This window comes from Dermochelys coriacea, chromosome 2, assembly GCF_009764565.3.
Source record: "Dermochelys coriacea isolate rDerCor1 chromosome 2, rDerCor1.pri.v4, whole genome shotgun sequence".
In the NCBI taxonomy this organism is placed as follows: domain Eukaryota; kingdom Metazoa; phylum Chordata; order Testudines; family Dermochelyidae; genus Dermochelys; species Dermochelys coriacea.
The window spans coordinates 267,207,763-267,229,693 of NC_050069.1; the positions used below are offsets into that span (position 1 = coordinate 267,207,763).

The 21,931-nt window shown below is 50.1% G+C and overlaps 1 protein-coding gene across 1 annotated transcript in view; it reads left to right on the forward strand.

Moving 5' to 3' along the window:
* Positions 1 to 11,263: 11,263 nt before the first annotated feature.
* The window catches only part of NBEAL2 (neurobeachin like 2), a 180,805-nt gene continuing 170,137 nt past the window's right edge, over positions 11,264 to 21,931 (forward strand). Inside the window, 1 exon segment of the mRNA XM_038390938.2 lies at positions 11,264 to 11,404. Coding sequence (XP_038246866.2) covers positions 11,279 to 11,404 — 126 coding nt within the window. The 5' untranslated portion in view covers positions 11,264 to 11,278.

Here is a 21,931-nt window from a genome sequence, read left to right on the forward strand (position 1 = left end):
GCAATTGCGCTCTCAGAGCTCGGAACGGCAAATTTTTTTGCAAAAAACCTAGAGCCGGCCCTGGTTGCACCTGGGGTTGGAGCCCCACTGGGGTAGAAGAGGAAGAGACAATCCCGGCCTCAAAGAGCTACCCGTTAGACACAGCTGAGACAAAGGCAGAACGAGCAGCCCCATTTTACAGGTACAGAGCTCAGGCTCAGAGAAGGGAAGGGACCGGCCCGAGCAGAGACACAGAGAGTTCCCATGTCTTGAGTTCCAGGTGGGCTGGGAGCAACAGGGCTCCGTGGAGGAGCCGAGGTCACTCTCCGGCGCTGTCAGGCTGGCCCCGGTCAGCAGTACAGAACCCAACCTGAATTAGCTGCTGTCCAAGCCAGTGGTGCAGTGGGGGTGGGGGGGATGTTCAAGAGGTCTAGGCCTCCCCCACCCCCCGCATAGACACTACCCAGTAGGATATGGGGGAGAGGTTCCAGCTGGTCTCTCTCCCCACAGCTCCCCACTTCCCAGACCTCCGGGCTGCCATCTCTACCTCTTCCATTTCTGGGCCGGCGCTACTTGGCAGGTAACCTCTTCCCCTCCCACAGGAAAATTCTGGCTGCCTCCCACCCCCAGCCCCAGTCCAAGTGCTGCCTGGGACAGGAAGGTGGCAGCCCAGAGACACAATTACAAGCTCAGCACAGGATGAGTCACCTCAAAATAAAACATATTTCCCTTTGTCTGGAAGAGCCAAAGAACTCCTAGGCGACCCTAGGGCCCCTGCCAGGCACTGGATTTTTTATGGAACCCATTTAGATGGACTTTGGTGCTCTGCCTGGCAAGGATCTGGATGGCCTGACCTCCAGGACTAGATGCTTCCTGAGCAGGCCTTTTACCGCACTGTGCCAAGCAACACGTTCCCCGAGAGGGGAGTGTGGCAGGCTGATGTCACACAGGAAGGGAGGGGAGTGCAAAACAAGGAGTACTCATAATACATCAGCCAAGGTGCAGGCCAACTCGTGCAGAACAAGGCTCAGCTCCTCAGCTGGTGACTTTAGCGGGGATGTGCCAATTTACACCAACGGAGGCTTTGGCCCCAGAGAAGCAGACTGCTGGAGAGGCGCTCTACAAACCCAGTATAAAGCACAGTTTGGGAATGAGTCTAGCAGGGGCCAGGAAAGCCAATATTTAAATCAAGTCTTGCCCTCCCCTTCTGTATCCTGGGAAAGCCTGGATGGAAACGGGCTCCACAGCTCAATGGGCGGGTGGCAGGATCCTGGGATCTCTTCCCTGTTATGTTCACAGCACACACACACACGCAGAGAGATGCTAGATTTCAAAAAACCATAAATACTCTTGCCAGAAGGTTGCAATGTAGCATGACTTTCTTTCTTAGAATCCAGACCAATAACACACAAGAACCCAAATCAGAAAGAGACAAAGCAGGCTGCTCCCTAAAACAGCGAGGCACAACTCACCCCGCTTTACTGTAGGCTGCCTATCTGGAGAACTGACTCTGCTAGTCCCTGATTGCATGCTTCCCTACAGAGCCCCCTGGCCTGCAAGCAGGAAAAACTCCTGAACATTTAAACAGGTTTCAGAGTAGCAGCCGTGTTAGTCTGTATTCGCAAAAAGAAAAGGAGTACTTGTGGCACCTTAGAGACTAACAAATTTATTAGAGCATAAGCTTTCGTGAGCTACAGCTCACTTCATCGGATGCATTTAACATTGAACATTGAACATTTAAAGTGATAGCTTACAATTTTAATACAGATTTCAATACACTACACTCCCCTCTGCATGACATGGAATTGTGCTTTCTAGAGGCTCCCTGGGCAGGATGCAGAGGAGTGGGGGCCAGGTCCATGAACCTGCAGTTACTTGGGTATCCACAAGGTCTCCTGGAGCCCTGCAGGCTGCTGAAACAGCTGTAGGCAGTTGTGGGGCTAGAACACTGTGTGACCTATGGGTCGCTGTCAGTCTGACCTAGCAGTTAGAGCCAGGGATGGAGTCAGGGTCACACCTGGAAGTCATGCCAAGGGTCAGTGCCAGCATCGGATGCCACACCAAGGATTAAGCCAGAATTGGAGTCAAAAGTCAAACCAAGGGACAAGCTGGAGTGAGCCACTGGAGTTAGGGTGAGGCAGCAGAAGCAGTAATGAGAGCAATGCGTGGAAACCAGACAAGGTGGCAGGAGCTAGGAACAAGGGGCAGTAACAGGAGCAAGAGCCAGGCAAAGGGGGAGGCAGGAACAGGGGTCTGATATGCAGCAGGAAGCTTTATGCTCACTTGTGTCCAGTCAACCATCTGCTGCTAGTCACCTGAGCCAGTTTAGTCAATGGAGGTAGCCTCTGGCAGTGGGGTGTTCCCTGAGGCGACCTAACGGTGCAGAGGGTGGGAGGCACTTGCTTGGCAAAAGCATCGTCTCCCAGCTAAGCCAGTGGGCTGGGTTTCAGGAAAATTGCGTTTGATTCTTCGTTCAAACACAGGCGACCTTGGCCGAGTCATTTAATCTTTGGCACCCCCCTTCACGCCCCTGATCAACAGAGTGCAGAAGTCTGTAGCGTAGACACAGCCTGAGATGATCCCTGTGTGTAAATTTACCCACGTGTGTAAGTGTTTGCAGGGCCACCAGGGTGAAATTCTGAGGGAGGGGGGAAATGCACTCCAAGCGGCAGGGGAGACAGCTAGTGGACCTTAATGAGTGAAAATTACACCCATGGTGCTGCAGCAGAGAATCTGGCCCAATATATTTAGCAAATCATTGGGGAAGTGTCTCAGATTTAATTAAATGGGGGCTGCCAGAAAGTTTAAATAAAGGGAAAAACCGCAACATGGGCTTTAACCTGATTTTTAATATGGTAATAAAGATGGCCTTTTGTTTGGATTTCCAGGGGCACTGCCTGGCTATGAATGATGCACCTGACCTCCCCAGCCCTGCACTGTGTGTTGTCATATACAGCTGTGAAAAGTGAGCGGGGGGGGGGGACACTGCCCTTTTCATCTGGAAGAGCTTCCAGTGGTTACAAGGTACAAATGAGATACTCTTGTTGCCATGTACCTTGTCTACATGGGAAGGTTATACCAGTGCAAGCTAAGGTGTGAGTTTTTACCACTACAACCTGCCATGTGGACACTCTTATTCCAGTCAAAGAGTGCTTTTTTTCAGTTTTGCTGACATCACCTTGGAAGGGATTTTGGTTCTGGAGTAGATGTAATTCCATAGGGAGGTGTCGTTTGATTTGTAAAAATCTACCGATTCCTAATTTCAGTGGTGTCACCCTCTGGGGTGTGGCAGGGGGGATTCGCTGCCATCTCATGCCAGGTCTTCCAGTTGGTGGACATTTTGATCATACAGTGTTGTGGGATGTGGGTCAAGCTGGGTATCACTCAAAAGCCCTTTCTCCAACGAACACAATGGTACTAAGCATGACAAACCTAGAACAACTATGTCGATATATAGTCAAAAATGTTTACAGGTCAACAGTTTTTTAATTATACTTTAACCTAGGCATGTCAAACATGCAGCCCTCACAAAGTTCACTGGTGGCTGTGAACTGACAGCTCTGTGTGATTGGTTAATGCTGAGCACGTGATACTTGCTTCGTTTAATGCCGCTCATTACAGTAAATGGAAGGAGGGATGCAAGTTGCTTTGCCAACATTGGCAAAAAAAAAGAAGCAGTTCAGTGGCATTGATTATCTGCTTTGTTTATCATGCCAAAAGAGTGGCCGAGGTACTGGTTAAGAAGTCAGCATCCAGCCATAAATTATGGGAATCCATCTGCAAAAGATACGCACATAGTTACCTAACATACATTACACAACACGATTAATTACAGTCCCAAAGCAATTTATTACCAAATCCTTGTTTTTACGTTAGTCTTATAACTTTTAGGCATTTGTGGGAGATGAGGAATACCAACTAATAGCTGAATCTTTGGAGAATGCCACCGCGAGGATCTGGTTAAACCCAAAGCTTGGTGGCACCTTACATGAGAAGTGCACCCTAAACTGAATTTGGCAAGTTTGGAGAGGAAGAACATCCCGCACCAGGAAAAAGTGGCAAATGCCATGACATCTTCTGTGGGTGAGACTCAGCTTATACTAGATCCCATGGCATGTGTTTTGAGAAGAACACCTGCTTCTCCTGCAGTAAGCAGGAAGCCAGAAGGCATGCATTAAGCACAGTTTCAACATGTGAGACAGGTGAGAAACTATATGAAGCAGGCAGTCTTAGCGAGAACATTGCGTGGAAAGTAAAGTTAAGTGGGTGCATGGACCAGAAACACGCCCGCGCATATCACATTGCGTATCACACTGAATGCTAGACCAAGAACGTATGCAATGTGTTGGGTCAAAAGGTAAAAGCAACAGAAAACTGATTTCACTACTGCGAACTGTGCAACTCAGCTGGAGTTCATGAGTTGCTCGCAGAGGCGCTAATGGATGGGAAGTGGTGGTGAAGACTGATGAAGAGGCAAAGAGCAGAGAAAAGTGTGCATCGAATGGGATTAAAGAGGAACAACTGCACAGCAAAAAGGCTCTTCAAGCGTGCATTGAAGATGTACTGCTGGATATGGGCATAGTTTTTAGCCATCCTATCCGCAGAAATGAATCACAGCCCATATCTTTAAAAGCTGCAAAAGACATGGCACTGTCAAAAGAGGAGGAAAGTGCTGATGCCAACAGTAATACGGAGACTAGTCTGCAGCTGCTAAATTTTTATGCAAAAGCATATTGTCCTGAAGTATGTGGGGGTTTCATAGCAGATGCTTATCTCCTGGTCGTGTCCAGATCTCAGCGTGGTGTTGATTTTTGAGACTTTGGGAACGTGCAGGTTCTCCAGGGTACCACGATCGACGTTTGAATGCGACAGAACAAGGAATACGTGCGGGCGAAAAGTAAACAAACTCACATCTTGCATGCTCTTCCTAAACGAGCACCTACTGACAACATGACTGGTACCTTATGCCAGCAGACGCCTTTCAGCGTAGCAATCATAGATGGCATGGCTGATGTACAAACTCTCAATAAATCAGAAACTGTTAACACCTGCCATGATTTGGCTGAACACTTCATTATGAGGCTAGAAGGACAATATTGAATCTATGACAAAGTCTACCTCATGTTTGACACGTATACAGAGGAATCAATTAAAATCCCAAACCATGCTCTGAAGTGTCCCTAGCCTCTGTTTGCCAGAAGCAGGGAATGGGCAACAAGGGATGGATCCCTTGATGATGACCGGTCCTGTTCATTCCCTCTGGGGCACCTGGCATTGGCCACTGTCGGAAGGCAGGATACTAGGCTAGATGGACCCTTGGTCTGACCCAGGATGGCCGTTCTTATGTTCTTATTACCAGAAAGAAGAGACTCCATGGTACTGCATTTGTCCAATACAAAATCCTTGACTCCATGAACGTCTCCAATGTCATAATGAAGAAGCTACTGTCTCGCATGGAGGACAAGTTAACCACATGCTTTATAGGAAACACTCCCCAGCATGTGAAGAATTGCTCAGAGAATTTCATCATCGTATGGCATAATGAAGCCACTGCCTCCTTACACTATTCAGTGGCATTTCTTCGTAGGTCCCAAGAGGAAGTTGACACTAAAATTATCTTGCATGCCATCAGTGCCACAGAGAAGTGCTATGAAACACCAGATTTTTGCACAAGACACAGATGTTCTAGTACTCGCCATGAGAGGCTACCCAAGACATCTTGCAAGATTCTGGTTTTGAGCCTGCTGCAGGGGAAAAGAATTGCTGCACATCCCTCAGAGATGTGTTCCTGTCACTCAGACCATTAAAAGCCACCCAACTGCCAGGTTTCCCTGCTCTTTCAGAATGTGACACTACTGAAAGACTGGCTGGAAAGACCAAATTATTTTACTGGAAGACATTTGATTCAGCCTCCGAAGACTCTCTCCTTGCTCTGAAGGTGCTCGGAACGGCTGAGACAGCCACTGATGAGCTCATTGGTTCATATGCCAGGTTTACTGTTTGAAGACCAACATTAGGATGCTTGCACAGCTACATTGGTGACTGTTTCCCAAGAAGCAGACAAAGAAAAATTGCTGCTGGCAAGGAATCAAGAGGGCAAATTATCAATCAATGGAATGGCTCTGCGATTCTTCCCTGCCCAACTGGGTATGGATAGGTCTTGGAGGACAGAGGGATCACACCAATTATGTGTGAAATACCATGCACTCCCAATCAATCCTTCAGTTAATCAAGTGCTTGTGTGCAAAGACTAGATGCTCACCAGCCTACAGATGTTTGGCCAGCAGCCTTCCTTGTACAGAGATATGCGAGTGCGACATGGAGGAGAATCAGCGTGTCACAACGTGACTAGCAATGATGCCCTAAACAGAGAGGACACTGATGATGACTTTGAGGAATAAATGTGTTTGTTCCTATATGTCAAGGCTAACTTCCCTAGGATTACCAAAGATCAATGTCTTCTTTATGGAGGCAATGCATCCCTGTGTTACAGAATAATAAAAAAGTTGACTTTAAAACATTTTCTCAAATATTTATCGACATACAGTAGAACCTCAGAGTTCCAAACACCTTGGAAACGGAGGTTGTTCGTAACTCTGAAACATTCGTAACTCTGAACAAAACGTTATGGTTGTTCTTTCAAAAATTTGCAACTCAACATTGACTTTAATACAGCTTTGAAACTTTACTATGCAGAAGAAAAATGCTGATTTTAACCATCTTAATTTAAATGAAACAAGCACAGAAAGTTTCTATACCTTGTCAATTTTTTTAAAACTTTTCCTTTATTTTTTTAGCAGTTTATGTTTAACACAGTTCTGTGCTGTATTTGCTTTTTTTTTTTTTTTTTTGTCTCTGTTGCTGCTTGATTGTGTACTTCCAGGTCCAAATGAGCTGTGCGGTTGACCAGTCAGTTCATAACTCTGGCGTTCGTAACTGAGGTTCTACTGTAATTGTTCTAGGTTTGTCATGCTTGGTATCATTGTGTTTGTGGGAGAAAAGGCTTTCTAATGATACCCAACTCAATCCATTTCCAATGACATTGTGTTATCAATATTTCCACCAACGGGATGACCTGGAGCTGGGAGGCAAGGGGGGGGGGTGTCAGTGAATCCCCCCCACCACACTGCAGGGAGTGACACCATTGTAATTATGATTCCATAGATTTTTACAAATAAAATGACACTTCCCTTACCTTTCTATCACCACCCTGCCCACAGAATGAGATTTTATTACATTATGCTCCCAGAGAGTTAAGCTACACTGGAAAACAGCCTTCTTATTCCAGAATAGGAGTGTCTAGATGGGTAGTTATACCAGTATAACGATAGTGGTTTAATATACCAGTATAATTGTACTGATGTAACTAGTAAAAACCTCCCCTGTACACTAGCCCTTAGATGCTACCAGATGGGAATGGTGGCATTTTACACCTGTAACCGCCCCTTCCCTACACTTTATGGCAGTGTATAAGGAGCAATGGAATGGGGATCTATACATTCAACATGGTAAAGTGAGGAGAGTAACATCTGATCAGGGGAGGGGGTTGGTAAGGAAAGGACAAGTTTTACAGAAAAAAGAAAAGGAGTACTTGTGACTAACAAATTTATTTGAGCATAAGCTTTTGTGAGCTACAACTCACTTCATCGGACGCAGCTTATGCTCAAATACATTTGTTAGCCTCTAAGGTGCCACAAGTACTCCTTTTGTTTTTGCGGATACAGACTAACACGGCTGCTACTCTGAAACAAGTTTTACAGAAGGTCACAAAATTATTTGTCATACAGCCTCGTGGGGCTAGTTCCTATTTTCTCCTTTTATTGTGTTCTTGTGAATTGTGCTGTTAATTTCTTTTTAAGGGTGGGGATGGGCAAAGATAATGGGCTGGATGAATGCACTATAAGGTGGGTAGAAAGCTGGCTAGATTGTCGGGCTCAACGGGTAGTGATCAATGGCTCCATGTCTAGTTGGCAGCCGGTGTCAAGTGGAGTGCCCCAGGGGTCGGTCCTGGGGCCCGTTTTGTTCAATATCTTCATAAATGATCTGGAGGATGGTGTGGATTGCACTCTCAGCAAATTTGCGGATGATACTAAACTGGGAGGAGTGGTAGATACGCTGGAGGGGAGGGATAGGATACAGAAGGACCTAGACAAATTGGAGGATTGGGCCAAAAGAAATCTAATGAGGTTCAATAAGGATAAATGCAGGGTCCTGCACTTAGGATGGAAGAATCCAATGCACCGCTACAGACTAGGGACCGAATGGCTCGGCAGCAGTTCTGCGGAAAAGGACCTAGGGGTGACAGTGGACGAGAAGCTGGATATGAGTCAGCAGTGTGCCCTTGTTGCCAAGAAGGCCAATGGCATTTTGGGATGTATAAGTAGGGGCATAGCGAGCAGATCGAGGGACGTGATCGTTCCCCTCTATTCGACACTGGTGAGGCCTCATCTGGAGTACTGTGTCCAGTTTTGGGCCCCACACTACAGGAAGGATGTGGATAAATTGGAAAGAGTACAACGAAGGGCAACAAAAATGATTAGGGGTCTAGAGCACATGACTTATGAGGAGAGGCTGAGGGAGCTGGGATTGTTTAGTCTGCAGAAGAGAAGAATGAGGGGGGATTTGATAGCTGCTTTCAACTACCTGAAAGGGGGTTTCAAAGAGGATGGCTCTAGACTGTTCTCAATGGTAGCAGATGACAGAACGAGGAGTAATGGTCTCAAGTTGCAATGGGGGAGGTTTAGATTGGATATTAGGAAAAACTTTTTCACTAAGAGGGTGGTGAAACACTGGAATGCGTTACCTAGGGAGGTGGTAGAATCTCCTTCCTTAGAGGTTTTTAAGGTCAGGCTTGACAAAGCCCTGGCTGGGATGATTTAACTGGGACTTGGTCCTGCTTTGAGCAGGGGGTTGGACTAGATGACCTTCTGGGGTCCCTTCCAACCCTGATATTCTATGATTCTATGATTCTATGACTGGAAGCATCTAGTATGTGAACCAGAAAGGAAAACTGATTGTAAACAAAAGTGAAAATGACCAACCTAATTGCATTTGCTATTTTCCCATGTCTGGACCTCAGCCATGGGAATACCACAGAGGCACAGGTATCAGAGGGAGCAGATCCTAATGCAGGACAAGAGCCATAATTTGTAAAGTGCTGTATAAAAGATACCTAACACTTTATTAACTGGAGATTGTCATGACAGTTTATATCTGTCAATCACAAATCTCATCTATCTGCCATCGCTTACTTGTGACCTTATAACTGGGACCACCCCCATGCTTATAGCTAAGCACCCGCATGTTTGCAGCGGGCTAGAGATATTTATTGAAAGGCCCATCCTGTGGTAGCCTAGATACTTATAGCCTGATTTTTAAAAGGTATTTCAGCCCCCAGTGGGATTTGCAAGCAGGCCTAGGTGCTTATGAAAATCCCACTAGGTGCCATTCTAACATTCTTTCAGAAATCCGGCCCCTTTACACACCAAGGCCGCCATCTGCAAATGGTTTTTTAGCTTCTTTGGGGGGTGTCCCTTGGACACAGGCTGGGCCTGAGGATCAGAAAGCACTGAGCAGCCAGAAACCCAGCGGAACGGGAGCCGTGAGCGCGCTTGGTGCCTCTGAGAATCAGGCCCCAGGCCCCTCCAAAAATCAAGGCACTGAAAATCAGGGGCCACTTTTGAAACCCGGGGCCCAAGGGCCCGTAACGCTTTGGAGTCTCTCGGCTGCTGCCCCCTTCTCAGCCCGGTTTGAGGGGCTGTTCCTTGGGCCCCGGTAGGGTGACCAGATGTCCCGATTTTGTAGGGGCAGCCCTGATATTGGGGGCTTTTTCTTATACAGGCTCCTATTACCCCCGACCCCCTATCCCGGCTTTTCACACTTGCTGCCTGGTCACCCCGGTCCCAGGAACAGGGCTGCACCTGTTGAAAGTCAAGCCACTGACTCGGGGGGGGGAAGGCCCTGCCCGGCTACAGCCCCCCACGTGTCTTGGCCAGCGGGGGGGGGCCCCTGCCCGGCTACAGCCCCCCACGTGTCTTGGCCAGCGGGGGGGCCCTGCCCGGCTACAGCCCCCCACGTGTCTTGGCCAGCGGGGGGCGGGGGGGGGCGTGCCCGGCTACAGCCCCCCATGTGTCTTAGCCAGCGGGGGGCGGGGGGGCCCTGCCCGGCTACAGCCCCCCACGTGTCTTGGCCAGCGGGGGGGGCCCTGCCTGGCTACAGCCCCCCACGTGTCTTGGCCAGCGGGGGGGGGCCCTGCCCGTCTACAGCCCCCCACGTGTCTTGGCCAGCGGGGGTCAGGGGGGGCCCTGCCCGGCTACAGCCCCCCACGTGTCTTGGCCAGCGGGGGCGGGGGGGGCCCTGCCCGGCTACAGCCCCCCACGTGTCTTGGCCAGCGGGGGGGGGGGGGCCCTGCCCGGCTACAGCCCCCCACGTGTCTTGGCCAGCGGGGGGCGGGGGGGGGCCCTGCCCGGCTACAGCCCCCCATGTGTCTTGGCCAGCGGGGGGCGGGGGGGGCCCTGTCCGGCTATAGCCCCCCACGTGTCTTGGCCAGCGGGGGGCGGGGGGGGCCCTGTCCGGCTACAGCCCCCCACGTGTCTTGGCCAGTGGGGGGGCCCTGCCCGGCTACAGCCCCCCACGTGTCTTGGCCAGCGGGGGGGGGCCCTGCCCGGCTACAGCCCCCCACGTGTCTTGGCCAGCGGGGGGCGGGGGGGCCCTGCCCGGCTACAGCCCCCCACGTGTCTTGGCCAGCGGGGGGGGGGCCCTGTCCGGCTACAGCCCCCCACGTGTCTTGGCCAGTGGGGGGGCCCTGCCCGGCTACAGCCCCCCACGTGTCTTGGCCAGCGGGGGGGGGCCCTGCCCGGCTACAGCCCCCCACGTGTCTTGGCCAGCGGGGGGCGGGGGGGCCCTGCCCGGCTACAGCCCCCCACGTGTCTTGGCCAGCGGGGGGGGGGGGCCCCTGCCCGGCTACAGCCCCCCACGTGTCTTGGCCAGCGGGGGGCGGGGGGGCCCTGCCCGGCTACTGTTCAATCCGCGGCGGCTCCTGGCCCCGTGCCCGCCTTTGCTAACCCCCCCCCGTGGGCTGAGCCAGCGCCGCGGGGGGGGGGCAGAGGCCGGGCGGGGCGCGTCCCCGGGGCCAGGGCGCACCTGGGGGCGGCTCCCCGCGCTCCGGTCTAAGCAGGCGCCGGCGGAGGAGGGGCCGGGGCCGGCCGAGCCCCCCGCCCCCCCGCGGCAGCCATGGCGGAGGCGTAGCGGGGGCGGAGCAGGCGGGGGCGGGGCGCGGAAAGTTGCGCGGCCCGGGGCCATGCCCGCCGGGCGCTCGGGCGGGGGGCCGGGCTCGGCCGGCGGCGGGGATGAGGAGGAGGGCGGCGGCGGCGGCATGGCTTCCAAGGAGCGGCTCTACGAGCTCTGGATGCTCTACTTCGCCAAGGTGAGTGTGGGGCGGGGGGCGCCTGCCTGCCCCCCCTCCCGCTGCCCGGGGGGGGGCACCTGTTCTCCGGGGCGCGCCCCCCCCCGGCCCTGAGCTCGCCCCCCCGGCCGCGGGGAGACTCCGCCCCGGAGAGGGAAGCTTTTTATTGTCCCTTCCCCGGCGGGGCCACACTTGGGCGCCTTGCGACCCACGGGGCGCCGCCGCCGGGGACCGTGGGAGCTGCCGGGGGGCGACGATCTGGCCTCGCCCGCCGGGCGGCTCCCGGCCCCGCTGCCGCAGGCCCCGGCGGGGGCCGAGGAGAGGCGGCGGGCTCCCGGGGGGGGGGGGGTCCGGTGCCTGCGAGATGAAGGCGTCGGCAAAGCCTTGCAGGGGCCAGGTCTCTGCAGGTGGAGCAGGGAGGCGAGTCCCCGGGGGCTAAAACCAAATGAAACCGATTTAAAAGGGACGTGCCTCCGGTGTGAACCGACAGGGTTGCCGCTGTTCGCTGCTCCACCTGCCGCTGACTGGCCCCGCCGCTCGGTGAGCTTCCACCAGCAGCTTTGGCGCTGCTGCGTGCGGCAGGCTCTCGGCAAACACGAGGGAAACGGGGGGAGGGAAATGGCCTAACCTCCCTCCGGTTACGGTCATGGTGCCTTTGACAGGAGTAAAACTTTTCCTTTCCCCATCCCCCCCCCCCCCAAAAAAAAAAAAAAGCAGGAGGCTTGCTTCTTGGGGAGGACACGTGCAAAGTTTGAGCGTGTATGTTGCAAGTGAAAATGAAAAGGGCAAGTGCTTGAAAAGATCTTAAATTCCCGATTTTCCTTTTGTTTGCTTTTTGCACTTCAGCCAGGCTAGACATTAGAACGTGGCTAGTCCGTTTTTTTTCCACCAAAGGCATCGGATGAAGTGAGCTGTAGCATCGCTTCATCGGATGCCTTCGGTGGAAAATATAGTGGGGAATGCATCGGATGCAAGTGAGCTGTAGCTCACGAAAGCTTGTGCTCTAATAAATTTGTTAGTCTCTAAGGTGCCACAAGTCCTCCTTTTCTTTTTGCGAATACAGACTAACAGGGCTGCTACTCTGAAACCCGGCTTCCCCTCAGTTAGGCTTTTTGCTGGCGCTTCCCTTTGACTTTTTGTCTGCAAGGCACCATGCATCTTGGCTGTTTGAGGCTGTTTGAGCTGCAAGTGCTCTGCAGGAATATGTTTTTGCTGAGCTGGTTCCTTTTTTAGAATTGTTTTTTTAAAAGGTGAAATGTTTTTGTTGCTCTCTTGTTTTGGAAAGATTCTTTTTCACAAAACATAAATGGTGCCCAGACTTGAGCTGATGCTGTCCCTTTAAATGAGTTTTGGAGTAGGAGACACTTAAACGGTCTCTTTAAGATTAATTTTGATCTCTGCCTGTAGAACACTTTTGTAAAGAGGAGACGGGCATTGTATGTTCATGTCAACAAGATGCATGTGGGTTATAGTTTTATTTAATGTCCGAGTCTTCCCAGAACTCTCTTGTTTTGGGTACTAGCTGGCATTGATGATTACATCTCATGTGTGCCTTATTTTATTCTGCTAAGGCAGCTCCTACAAGCGAACCCAGCCCCCCTACAGCAGAGCTTTGTTTTAGTGCCCTAAATGTGGCATCAGCTGGGGGAATTCCTCCTTTGTTCTGGCAAGCAAGTTTTCTCAGCGTTTAGCCTGCTGATAAAGTCAGTTCAGTGTCATGGGGGAACACGCAACCGTCACTTCTTCACCTGAAGAAATCATTTGTAACACAAAATCATATGGCCTTTGCTTTCCTCTGCCACCTCCTGCTTTTCTAAAGGCGCAGGCTTGTATGGAATTAAAAGATTGAGCCAGCTGGGGAGACAAGGGCAGCAACAGCTAAACGTTCCCAGTTCCGAAATTGATTTTTCTAAAGGTAGAATTTAATCCTGAGTCCGTTGACTGCAAAGCGGTAATTGTAGTGCATGAGCTTGATTCTGTGGGGAAAGTTACCACCCTCCAAACCTGAGAACTTGATGAACCAGAGCTAAGATTGGTGGTTCACCTGCACCCATCTGAACAGGTTACAGCAAGACTGAAGCCTTCATTCTGTATCTGCCTTTCCCATTGTGAGGATTGTTCTGTCCCTTCCTGCTGTGTTACGTCTTGCACTCGAACTGGAGCAATCTTTCACTCTTGGAGTGAGAAGGTCAATTGACCGCTGTTAAGTCTGCGGGCTTGGACTCATCCCTGAGAACCAAAAGAGGGGGATGTGTGCATGCAGCAGAATGTCAGGGGAAGGGATATTACAGTTGACTTCAGTTTATCTTAAAAAAAAACCCCAAAGCTCCCACCCCAAACTAACAACCTTTAAGAAATTAACACAAGTAGAGATTCCCTGTGACAAGAAGAAAAGGAGGGCTTGTGGCACCTTAGAGACTAACACATTTATTTGAGCATAAGCTTTCGTGAGCTACAGCTCACTTCATCGGATGCATTCAGTGGACAAGAGTCACTTCCAAGCAAAAAAAACCACCCTTAACGTTCTGGAAGGATACACACACTGTTCTTTGTAAGCAAAGGGGGGTGGATGCTATCTGAAGAGACCAGGTAGTTATGAATCACAAAATTGTGTGTGTGTGTGGTTGCTGTTCAGAGTTATCTGACTGGGTACCTGATGGAGGAAGAGAGGTGAACAGAGAGAGAAGTGGATAAGTAAAGGCATGGATGTCTGGAGACAGAGGGATGTATGGTACCTATGCCTTACTGGGGGAGATGTATTGATTATGTTGGATCTTGTTAAACCTCCGAGGAGGAGGAGTATCAATCTAGATTGTTGCAATGGCATCTTCTCGGTGATAAGCACTGATATCCTGTGGCGATGGGAGCTCTGCTTAACTGGGATATGTCACCATTACCCTGCAATGTGTTAATAGGCATTAACAGCTCTTCCTGCGGGCATATGAGACTTCATGCTGGATAACAGGGAGAGCTGGAAACTGAATTTAAAATGCTATTTCTGTTTGCAGTGGAGGTGTCACTAATGTGCAAATACAACTCTTCAGGGGCCTGCAGGAGGCTATGCCATTGGTTATGTTAATACTGGATTTCTATACACACAGCCTTCATATTTTATGGCATGACCTGCTATTTATGTATACGAATACTTGCAATTAAAGTCTCTAGGAATGTCTGTACACCTGCGTCTGATGCCTTTCCATGTTCCTACGATGTTTGTTACGTAAAAACACCAACTGCTGTTCTTGGGAGCATTGCTTTCCCCACCAGGAGTCCTCTGCTTGTGAAGATTTACTCCAGCCATAGTGCCCTGTGAAAAATCCCTCTACAAAATCTGTGGGGGCTGCTATTTTTGGCTAGGACTCTGGTCTGAACCTAATGTTGGGAATGTAGGCCAGTCAGTGCAACAGCAGGCCCTGTCTTCTGGCAACTGCCTTTGAAAGGCAGAGACAAGAAGCATACAGAGATAGCGTTATCTCTCTTTAACATCCCAATGGAATGCATGGCTTGCTAGCTTTGATCATCCGATTTGGGCTGAATATCAAATACTGCACAGAAGTCCGTTTCTCTTACATTGTCCTTCATTGTGTCAGAAAAATTAAAATAAAATCCAGGGGGCTGGTTAGGAGGCGAGGGAGACAAAATCAACATGGTGATGGAGATCAGTGAAGATGCCATGTGTGTCTACTAACCCACAGTAAATTGACTCTTTCCTGTTAAAGAATAATTAAAATTGCTGTTGGCTTCTCAGCTTGTAAAAATGCCTTTGTTCATGAGCTGTGTGAGTTCTTTAACAGATCATACTAAAGCCTTATTGAGCAGATGATGGATCTTCAGTGTTCTTATTAATCATCTTCACTCTGAGCTTTCTCTGTTAAGTACATTAAGTATTGGGGAGTGAAAAATGATCCGTTATGTTGTATCATGCCATTAATTAAACACATCACTGCAGCGTAGTGAAATGGGACTAGAAGTAAGTGGCCTTTGGGGAGGATGTGAGCTTCTCCCAGCCCGCTGACCACCTGACAATACCCCAACTTCTGACGTTCTGTAGTGACGTGATTAATATTATAGTAGCGCCTAGAGGTATTGAGATCAGAGTCTCCACGGTGCGAGGCGCTGCACAGAAAGACAGTGCATCTCCATCTAAATAGAGAACGTAAGAACAGCCGTATTAGGTCAGCCCAAAGGTCCATCTAGCCCAGTATCCTGTCTTCCGACAGCAGCCAATGCCAGATGCCCCAGAGGGAATGAACAGAATAGGCAATCGCCAAATGATCCATCCCCTGCCACCCACTCTCAGCGGAAAGGATTAGCCTCATCTTGCAGATGAGAAACTGAGCCATGGGGTGGGGGTCACAAGGTCAGAGTCCGTGGTACAGCCAAGAATTGAATCCAGATCTTAAGTCCCAGTCCATTGTCTTCACCGCAGCTCTGCCTTTACTCTAGGTGAAGAAGGCTCTGGCTTCGTATAACAGCTTGCCCTATAAGCACCTTGGAACTGGGCTGAGGCCTGCCCGTTTTGAAGAATCGTGGAGAACTTGACCTAAGCTTCCTTTTCCATTTAGAACGAGGCGTGTGGCCATCTCCACGCACCAGTTGGCCTGGAGGCTGATGGTGAGAGGAGGACATCCAAAGTGTGTTTTTGTGGGGCTGCTAGACTCTGGTGATGGACTAGAAGGAGGCATTGACTAGTACTCTAGCATGCCCATGTGGCTCCTGGCTAGTCTGAGCTTAGGGAGTTGCTGAAAGCCTGGAGGTGCATGCGGCTATACAGCCTCCTTTTGAAAGAGGAAACCATTCTGGAGCTGCAGGTCTCTCCGTGGCTCTTGGCAGGACTCCGCTCTTTCTTGTCACGGCCCATTGCAGCCACTGGCAGCTCTTATTAAATGACTGCATGCGTGTACCTTCTGTTAACGTGGACCAATCAAGTGTCCGATCAGCCAGGTCCGTCTGCTCAGGGTTTTAGAACTTGGTAACCAGATCTTGCCTCTTTAAAGGAGTTTCCCTGCTGCTGTTGACATTGCAGGGCTGGGCTGGCTTTGTTCATTTTCCCTACCCACCAAGGGAACTATGCAGCTTTGACAGTAATACAGTGGACAGGCAGGCACAGACAAGCCTTAGTGTGCACAGTGTCTGAGGATGTCGGGCAGCTGGAGCGGGCTCAGGGGGTGACAGCCGAGCCCTCTCCTCTGACTGTCTTCGGAGCATGTTTCTATTTTATCATGGCTCCCGTTTCCCAGACACCCTCCCCTCCATCTAGGTCTTGTCTGCACGAGCATTTTCTGTCTGTGCACTAGTGCAGCTCCCCGGCGGTAGCATGTGGAAAGGAGAAGGTGGACATTGTGCTAGTGGAGCCTGGCAGTCTAACCGCGTTGCCTCGGCCAGCCCTGAGTAGCCTTAGGCCTACACTGCATGGTCAGGTCGACATAAGCTGCCCTGCATCAACATAGCCATGGAAGTGTCTTCGCTTAACTTAGGCTCCCGCCGGCATAAGTGCCTTTCTGTGCCGATTTAGCAAAACTGCCTCCCCAAGTGGAGGAGAGTCCCGCTCGATGTAGTTGGGTCGGCCCAGTGTCTTGTAGACCTCGCATTGCTTGTGTCGACTGTTCCTGGCTTTCAGGGGCTGTCCTGCAATGCCCCACACGGACAGAACAAGTGCTCCTGGCGAGGATACACCCCGCCGGCACAAGGAGCTGAGCGTGCACGCGCACAAGTGATTTAATAACCACGATGGCTGTGTGCCAACGTACGTTAGGTCGATGTCATTTTGTAGTGTAGACGTGACCTGAGTGTGGCAGTGGTTAAAATTTGAGTGGCTTGTCTATCAGTAGTGGTAATAATTATGTTTATCACAGTGGTGCTGAAGAACCACCCCAGATCGCGGCTCCAGACACAGAGTGAGGGAAGCGGTAGAAGACACCAGCCGAGTGACAAATGTTATCCTGGGTTTAGTTAGGGGAAAGGGGGAGAAATCAGCTAAATGGGAAGGGGGTGAGGATGACAGGGCAGAGGAGAAGGGGCTAAGAGGCAAGGTCTGGATTGAAGCTGAGACGGTGCAAACAGGTAATCGGCACAGGGCAAAGTGAGTCCAGTCAAAGCTGTAGAAAGTTCTCGGATGGTCCCTTCTCTGGCTGCTTCTGCAGATGTTCCTTCCGGCTGGGCCTTCTGCAGTTTTTTCCTTAAGGCTGTATGGTTCGGGGGGAGGAGGATCAGGAGCTGGAGGGGGGTTGGTCTGGTGAACACAGTCCTGGGTCTGAGAGGTGTGGCCCTGGCTGGGCCCCTTCTTACCCCATTCTCCTAATGCAGCAGTACCTGCTTCAGCAGCTTCTGTAGCTGCTCCTACTGGCTGGAGTCGCTGGCTTGTCCCTCTTCTGTTAATGGAGGTGCAGCTGTGTGATGTCAATTAGAAGCCAGCAGTGGCCAGCCTTAGTGGCCTCAGGACTTAGGGCTGATCCATCCTGGGAATGGACATTGGCAAAGCTACATCTCTCAGGGATGTGAAAACCCCAAGACATAGCTGTACTGACCTAACCCCTGGTGGAGGAAGCACTATCAATGGAAGAATTCTTCCAAGTTACCCCCTCTCGGGGAAGTGGATTAACTGCAATGATGGGAGAAGCCCTCCCATGGCTGTAGTGAGCGTCCACATGGATGTGCTGCAGTGGCACAACTGTCGTGTGTTGTGCCCAAACATACCTGTAAGCTCTGTCCAGCTTGCTGCAGGTGTTCCCAGCATTGCTGTCTTTGCTGGGCTCAGTAAACTGGAGAGCTTCCTGGGTTGGGTGCAGGCGTCCTGTGTTTGCCCTTTGGAAGGGATCCTTGCTTCAAAGAACCCTTACTTGGTAACCTTTCCCTTGCCCACGCGTACAGAAACGTATGGCTGCAGCTGTAGCAGCAGTCCCATCGGCAAACCGTCAAGGTGAATTGCAGCTCAAAACCACAGTTTGTATGCTTCACTGCTTCCTTAGGCCTGTGGATGAAATTCCCTTCCCCCGCCCTCAGCAACCCCACTTCATGTATGGGAAAAAAAGCTCCCGGTCCTTGCTTTCCTCTCTTAGTTGAAGGCTTTAAGTCCAGGTCTCTGGAGGACCTGTCTAGTGATGTCAACAGGTGGGAGTTGAGATACAGTTCCTCTTGCTCCGGGAGAGTGGAGAGGGGATGCAGATTCTTGTGCTGTTTCCTGGGATCTCCACACCACGCCCTGGGCTGGAGCTCAGGTTTCTGTTGCCTGAGGCCTTCCCATGTCCCTCCAGGTGAAGAGGGATGCAAGCATCTGGGATGAAGGGCGTGTGTCATGCAAATATGCCGAGGCTCCTTCAAATGCCACTGGATCTCGTGTCCTGTGTTGCGAAGGACTGGATTGGTGCTGTGGCTAGTGCTGAAAAAGGAAGCGCTCCAGAGGCTCCAGTTTGCATGGATAGTGCCGAATGCACCGTGCCTAGCACTGAATGCGCTCTGCCTAGTGCAGTGGGGTCTCTGCAAGGCTACCAGAGATTATGGTAGCAACTAAAGCAAACCGTGCACAAAGGACTTAGTACATGTGAATTACATTTCGTCCTATTTAAAGGTCCCCTCATGCCGCCAGATTAGTGTAAAGGGGTCTTGGTTCGAGTCCTGGTCTAAATGGTTCTTTCTGCACAGGTATAACTCTTTTGGATCAAGGTGTGATTTTTTTTTTTTTTTTTTTTTTTTTTACTGGTACATCCTCAGAGTGCAGGCATTATACAGGTATAAAGGTACCTTCTACCACTATAGCTTATTCCCCTTCCCATATGGGAATAAACTGTACCTGTACAATGGAGAGGTATGCCACCTGGTAAAACAGTACAGCTGTGTAGCGTAGATGAGACATAAATGAGAATCCAGTCCTCAGTTTAGTGGCTTGTCAGCTGATGCTCACAGCAAATGAGTTTTGTCTTGTGCAGTAAGCGCGGTTAGACAAATACTGTACATGTCCAGCAAGGCGGGTGTGTTTTGCCAAGTTCCTCTCTTGTAACTGGTTCATATGTAAAGCTGCTCTGTAACTCCGCAAACTACGTTGGCTTTTGTAAGCCATCGCCACCGTCTCTCATCTGACAAAATGCCATTTAGTGTTGCCTGACTTGCTTTGTTTTGATCTCTCCGTAAGTCTATTTGAACAGATTCATTTATTTTGGTACCGCTTGCGTTCTTTTCCGGACCTGTTTAATGTCTGATAATTGCAGCTCCATCAGCCAGCGTCTTGCCCGAAATGCTGTGTCTTTTAAGTCAGTGATGAACACCTAGTTTGAATAATGAACTAATCAAAATACATTTAATCTTGGGTTACTCCCCAGTGGACAGTTGTCTGCATCCCAGGAAAAAAATCTCACAACTGGCACTAATTGGCCCCTTGTCACCCTTAACAGAGACCATTCTCCAGGCCCATTCAGCCCTCAAGCTCCCCTCTAGGCCAGGATGTAAGTACAGTAGAACCCTGTTTAACCGAGCCTCCATTATCTAGCTCGGTGTATTTACCGAATCACCAGCGGCTGGGGGCTCTGGCTGTCAGCCCCCAGGCAGCTCGGGGGCTCTAGATTTTCAGTTATCTGATCTGGCCCCTATCCCAATTAGGTGTGATATTCGGTGTCTCACTATGCAGTGGTTACGAAGCTTGCAGATTAGCAGCCTATGATGAATTTAGGCTGCAGATCTGTCTAGGCATATATCATACTTCTCATCATGTGCTGGTCTTCATCAGCAGTGGATGTGCAGGACTCGGATCCTTCCAAGAAGAACTTGTCAAATACCGAACCAAAGAGTTTAAAACTTCTTTCTCGGGTGTAGTTCTTTTTTTAAAAAAAAACCTTTACAATGTAAAAGAATTGCATCATAAAGGCTACAGACAGGCTCTGAATGAACAGATTTGGCATGAAAATATAGCATAAAAATCCAGTGAGGATTTTGCACACTTTGCTTGTCTCAATTATGCCCCCTCTGAATAGACAGCTACTACTTGATATTTGATCAATAACAGAACTGCTTCCCCATTTTATTGTGCTCTAGGAATACAGTAGGGTCCCTATTATAGGAACTAATCGGGGATTGAGGCGCTAAGAACATGAAATTGAACATCTCAGAATTGCAGTGGGTGCAGTGCACAAGTTAACTTATTGCTCAGGGACAGAGTACGTAGCAAATAGTTACAAACGTACAGTGTCTGATTAGTCTTTGCTGCCAAACTGCTCGGTGTTTTCAAACCAGTACAGCCGCTTGAAAGCTGGCTGAAGGATTGAAGTCCCACTGGGTGGCATAAAAATGGTTCATATGATGGGTCATTCGTAAGACTGATCATAAAATCGGTGTTCTGCTGTCCAGGTTACTATGTCATTGGCAAAGCAAGCGGGATATGAATACAAAGATTTGACTAGGAGATAATGGCAGGAATTAGCAGAGATTTTGGGCATGTGTGTGTGCGTGGCCGGGGAGTGGAATGGGGCTGCCAGTTTCATGTAGCCACATCTGAAGAGTTAAAGGTGACCTATTGGTCAGAAAAAGGAACAATTTTTTGTGCCTTTTATCTACCTAAGGGTTTTCTTTACTACTGGTGAGGACATGCTACGCATGTAAATGGCATCGTTGTGTAACGAAGCCCATAGTATGGCCTTTTGTTTCTCTCTTACCTGGTTATTTTTATTTGTATTGCTGTAGAGATCCAAACTGAACTGGGGCCTCACATTAGGTGCAGTATTTACACGTTGCATACTCTTCTGGTCTGTTCCTAAAACCTGGGCTGACCACTCAAGTCACTGCTCTAACAATAACAGCAAACTGTGTGTAGGACAATAAGGTAGGTCTGGCAAGTGTCTGTACAGCACGTAGCGCAATGGGCTTCTGGTCCATGACAAGGGCTGCTGGAAGCTCCTACGATACAAATACCACAGCTGTGGACAAAAGAATGGGAGCCTGCCATACGAGCCTGAGACTGGGAAATGAGGCCCAGAGATGAAATGAGTTGGCCTGTGTGAGCCGGGCAAAGCTTGGAATAGAACCCAAACTCCTGGGTCCTAGCTCAGCGCCTTAGCAATAAACTCCTCCTCCTTCCACCATTCACACTCGCAGCCCATTTCTTTTTTAGGGAAGAGATGATTGTTCGTAGTGCCTGGGAGCGTGGTGACTCCTACCATGTACTGACGTGAGCTGGCTGTGGATTCTTTGTGGCTTGTTGAGGTTTTTGGTATGCGGAAACTACCGTGACTCTTTTGCCTGGCTGCCGTCACGGTTGAAGTGTCTCCCATCTCATAGAATCATAGAATATCAGGGTTGGAAGGGACCCCAGAAGGTCATCTAGTCCAACCCCCTGCTCAAAGCAGGACCAAGTCCCAGTTAAATCATCCTAGCCAGGGCTTTGTCAAGCCTGACCTTAAAAACCTCTAAGGAAGGAGATTCTACCACCTCCCTAGGTAACGCATTCCAGTGTTTCACCACCCTCTTAGTGAAAAAGTTTTTCCTAATATCCAATCTAAACCTCCCCCATTGCAACTTGAGACCATTACTCCTCGTTCTGTCATCTGCTACCATTGAGAACAG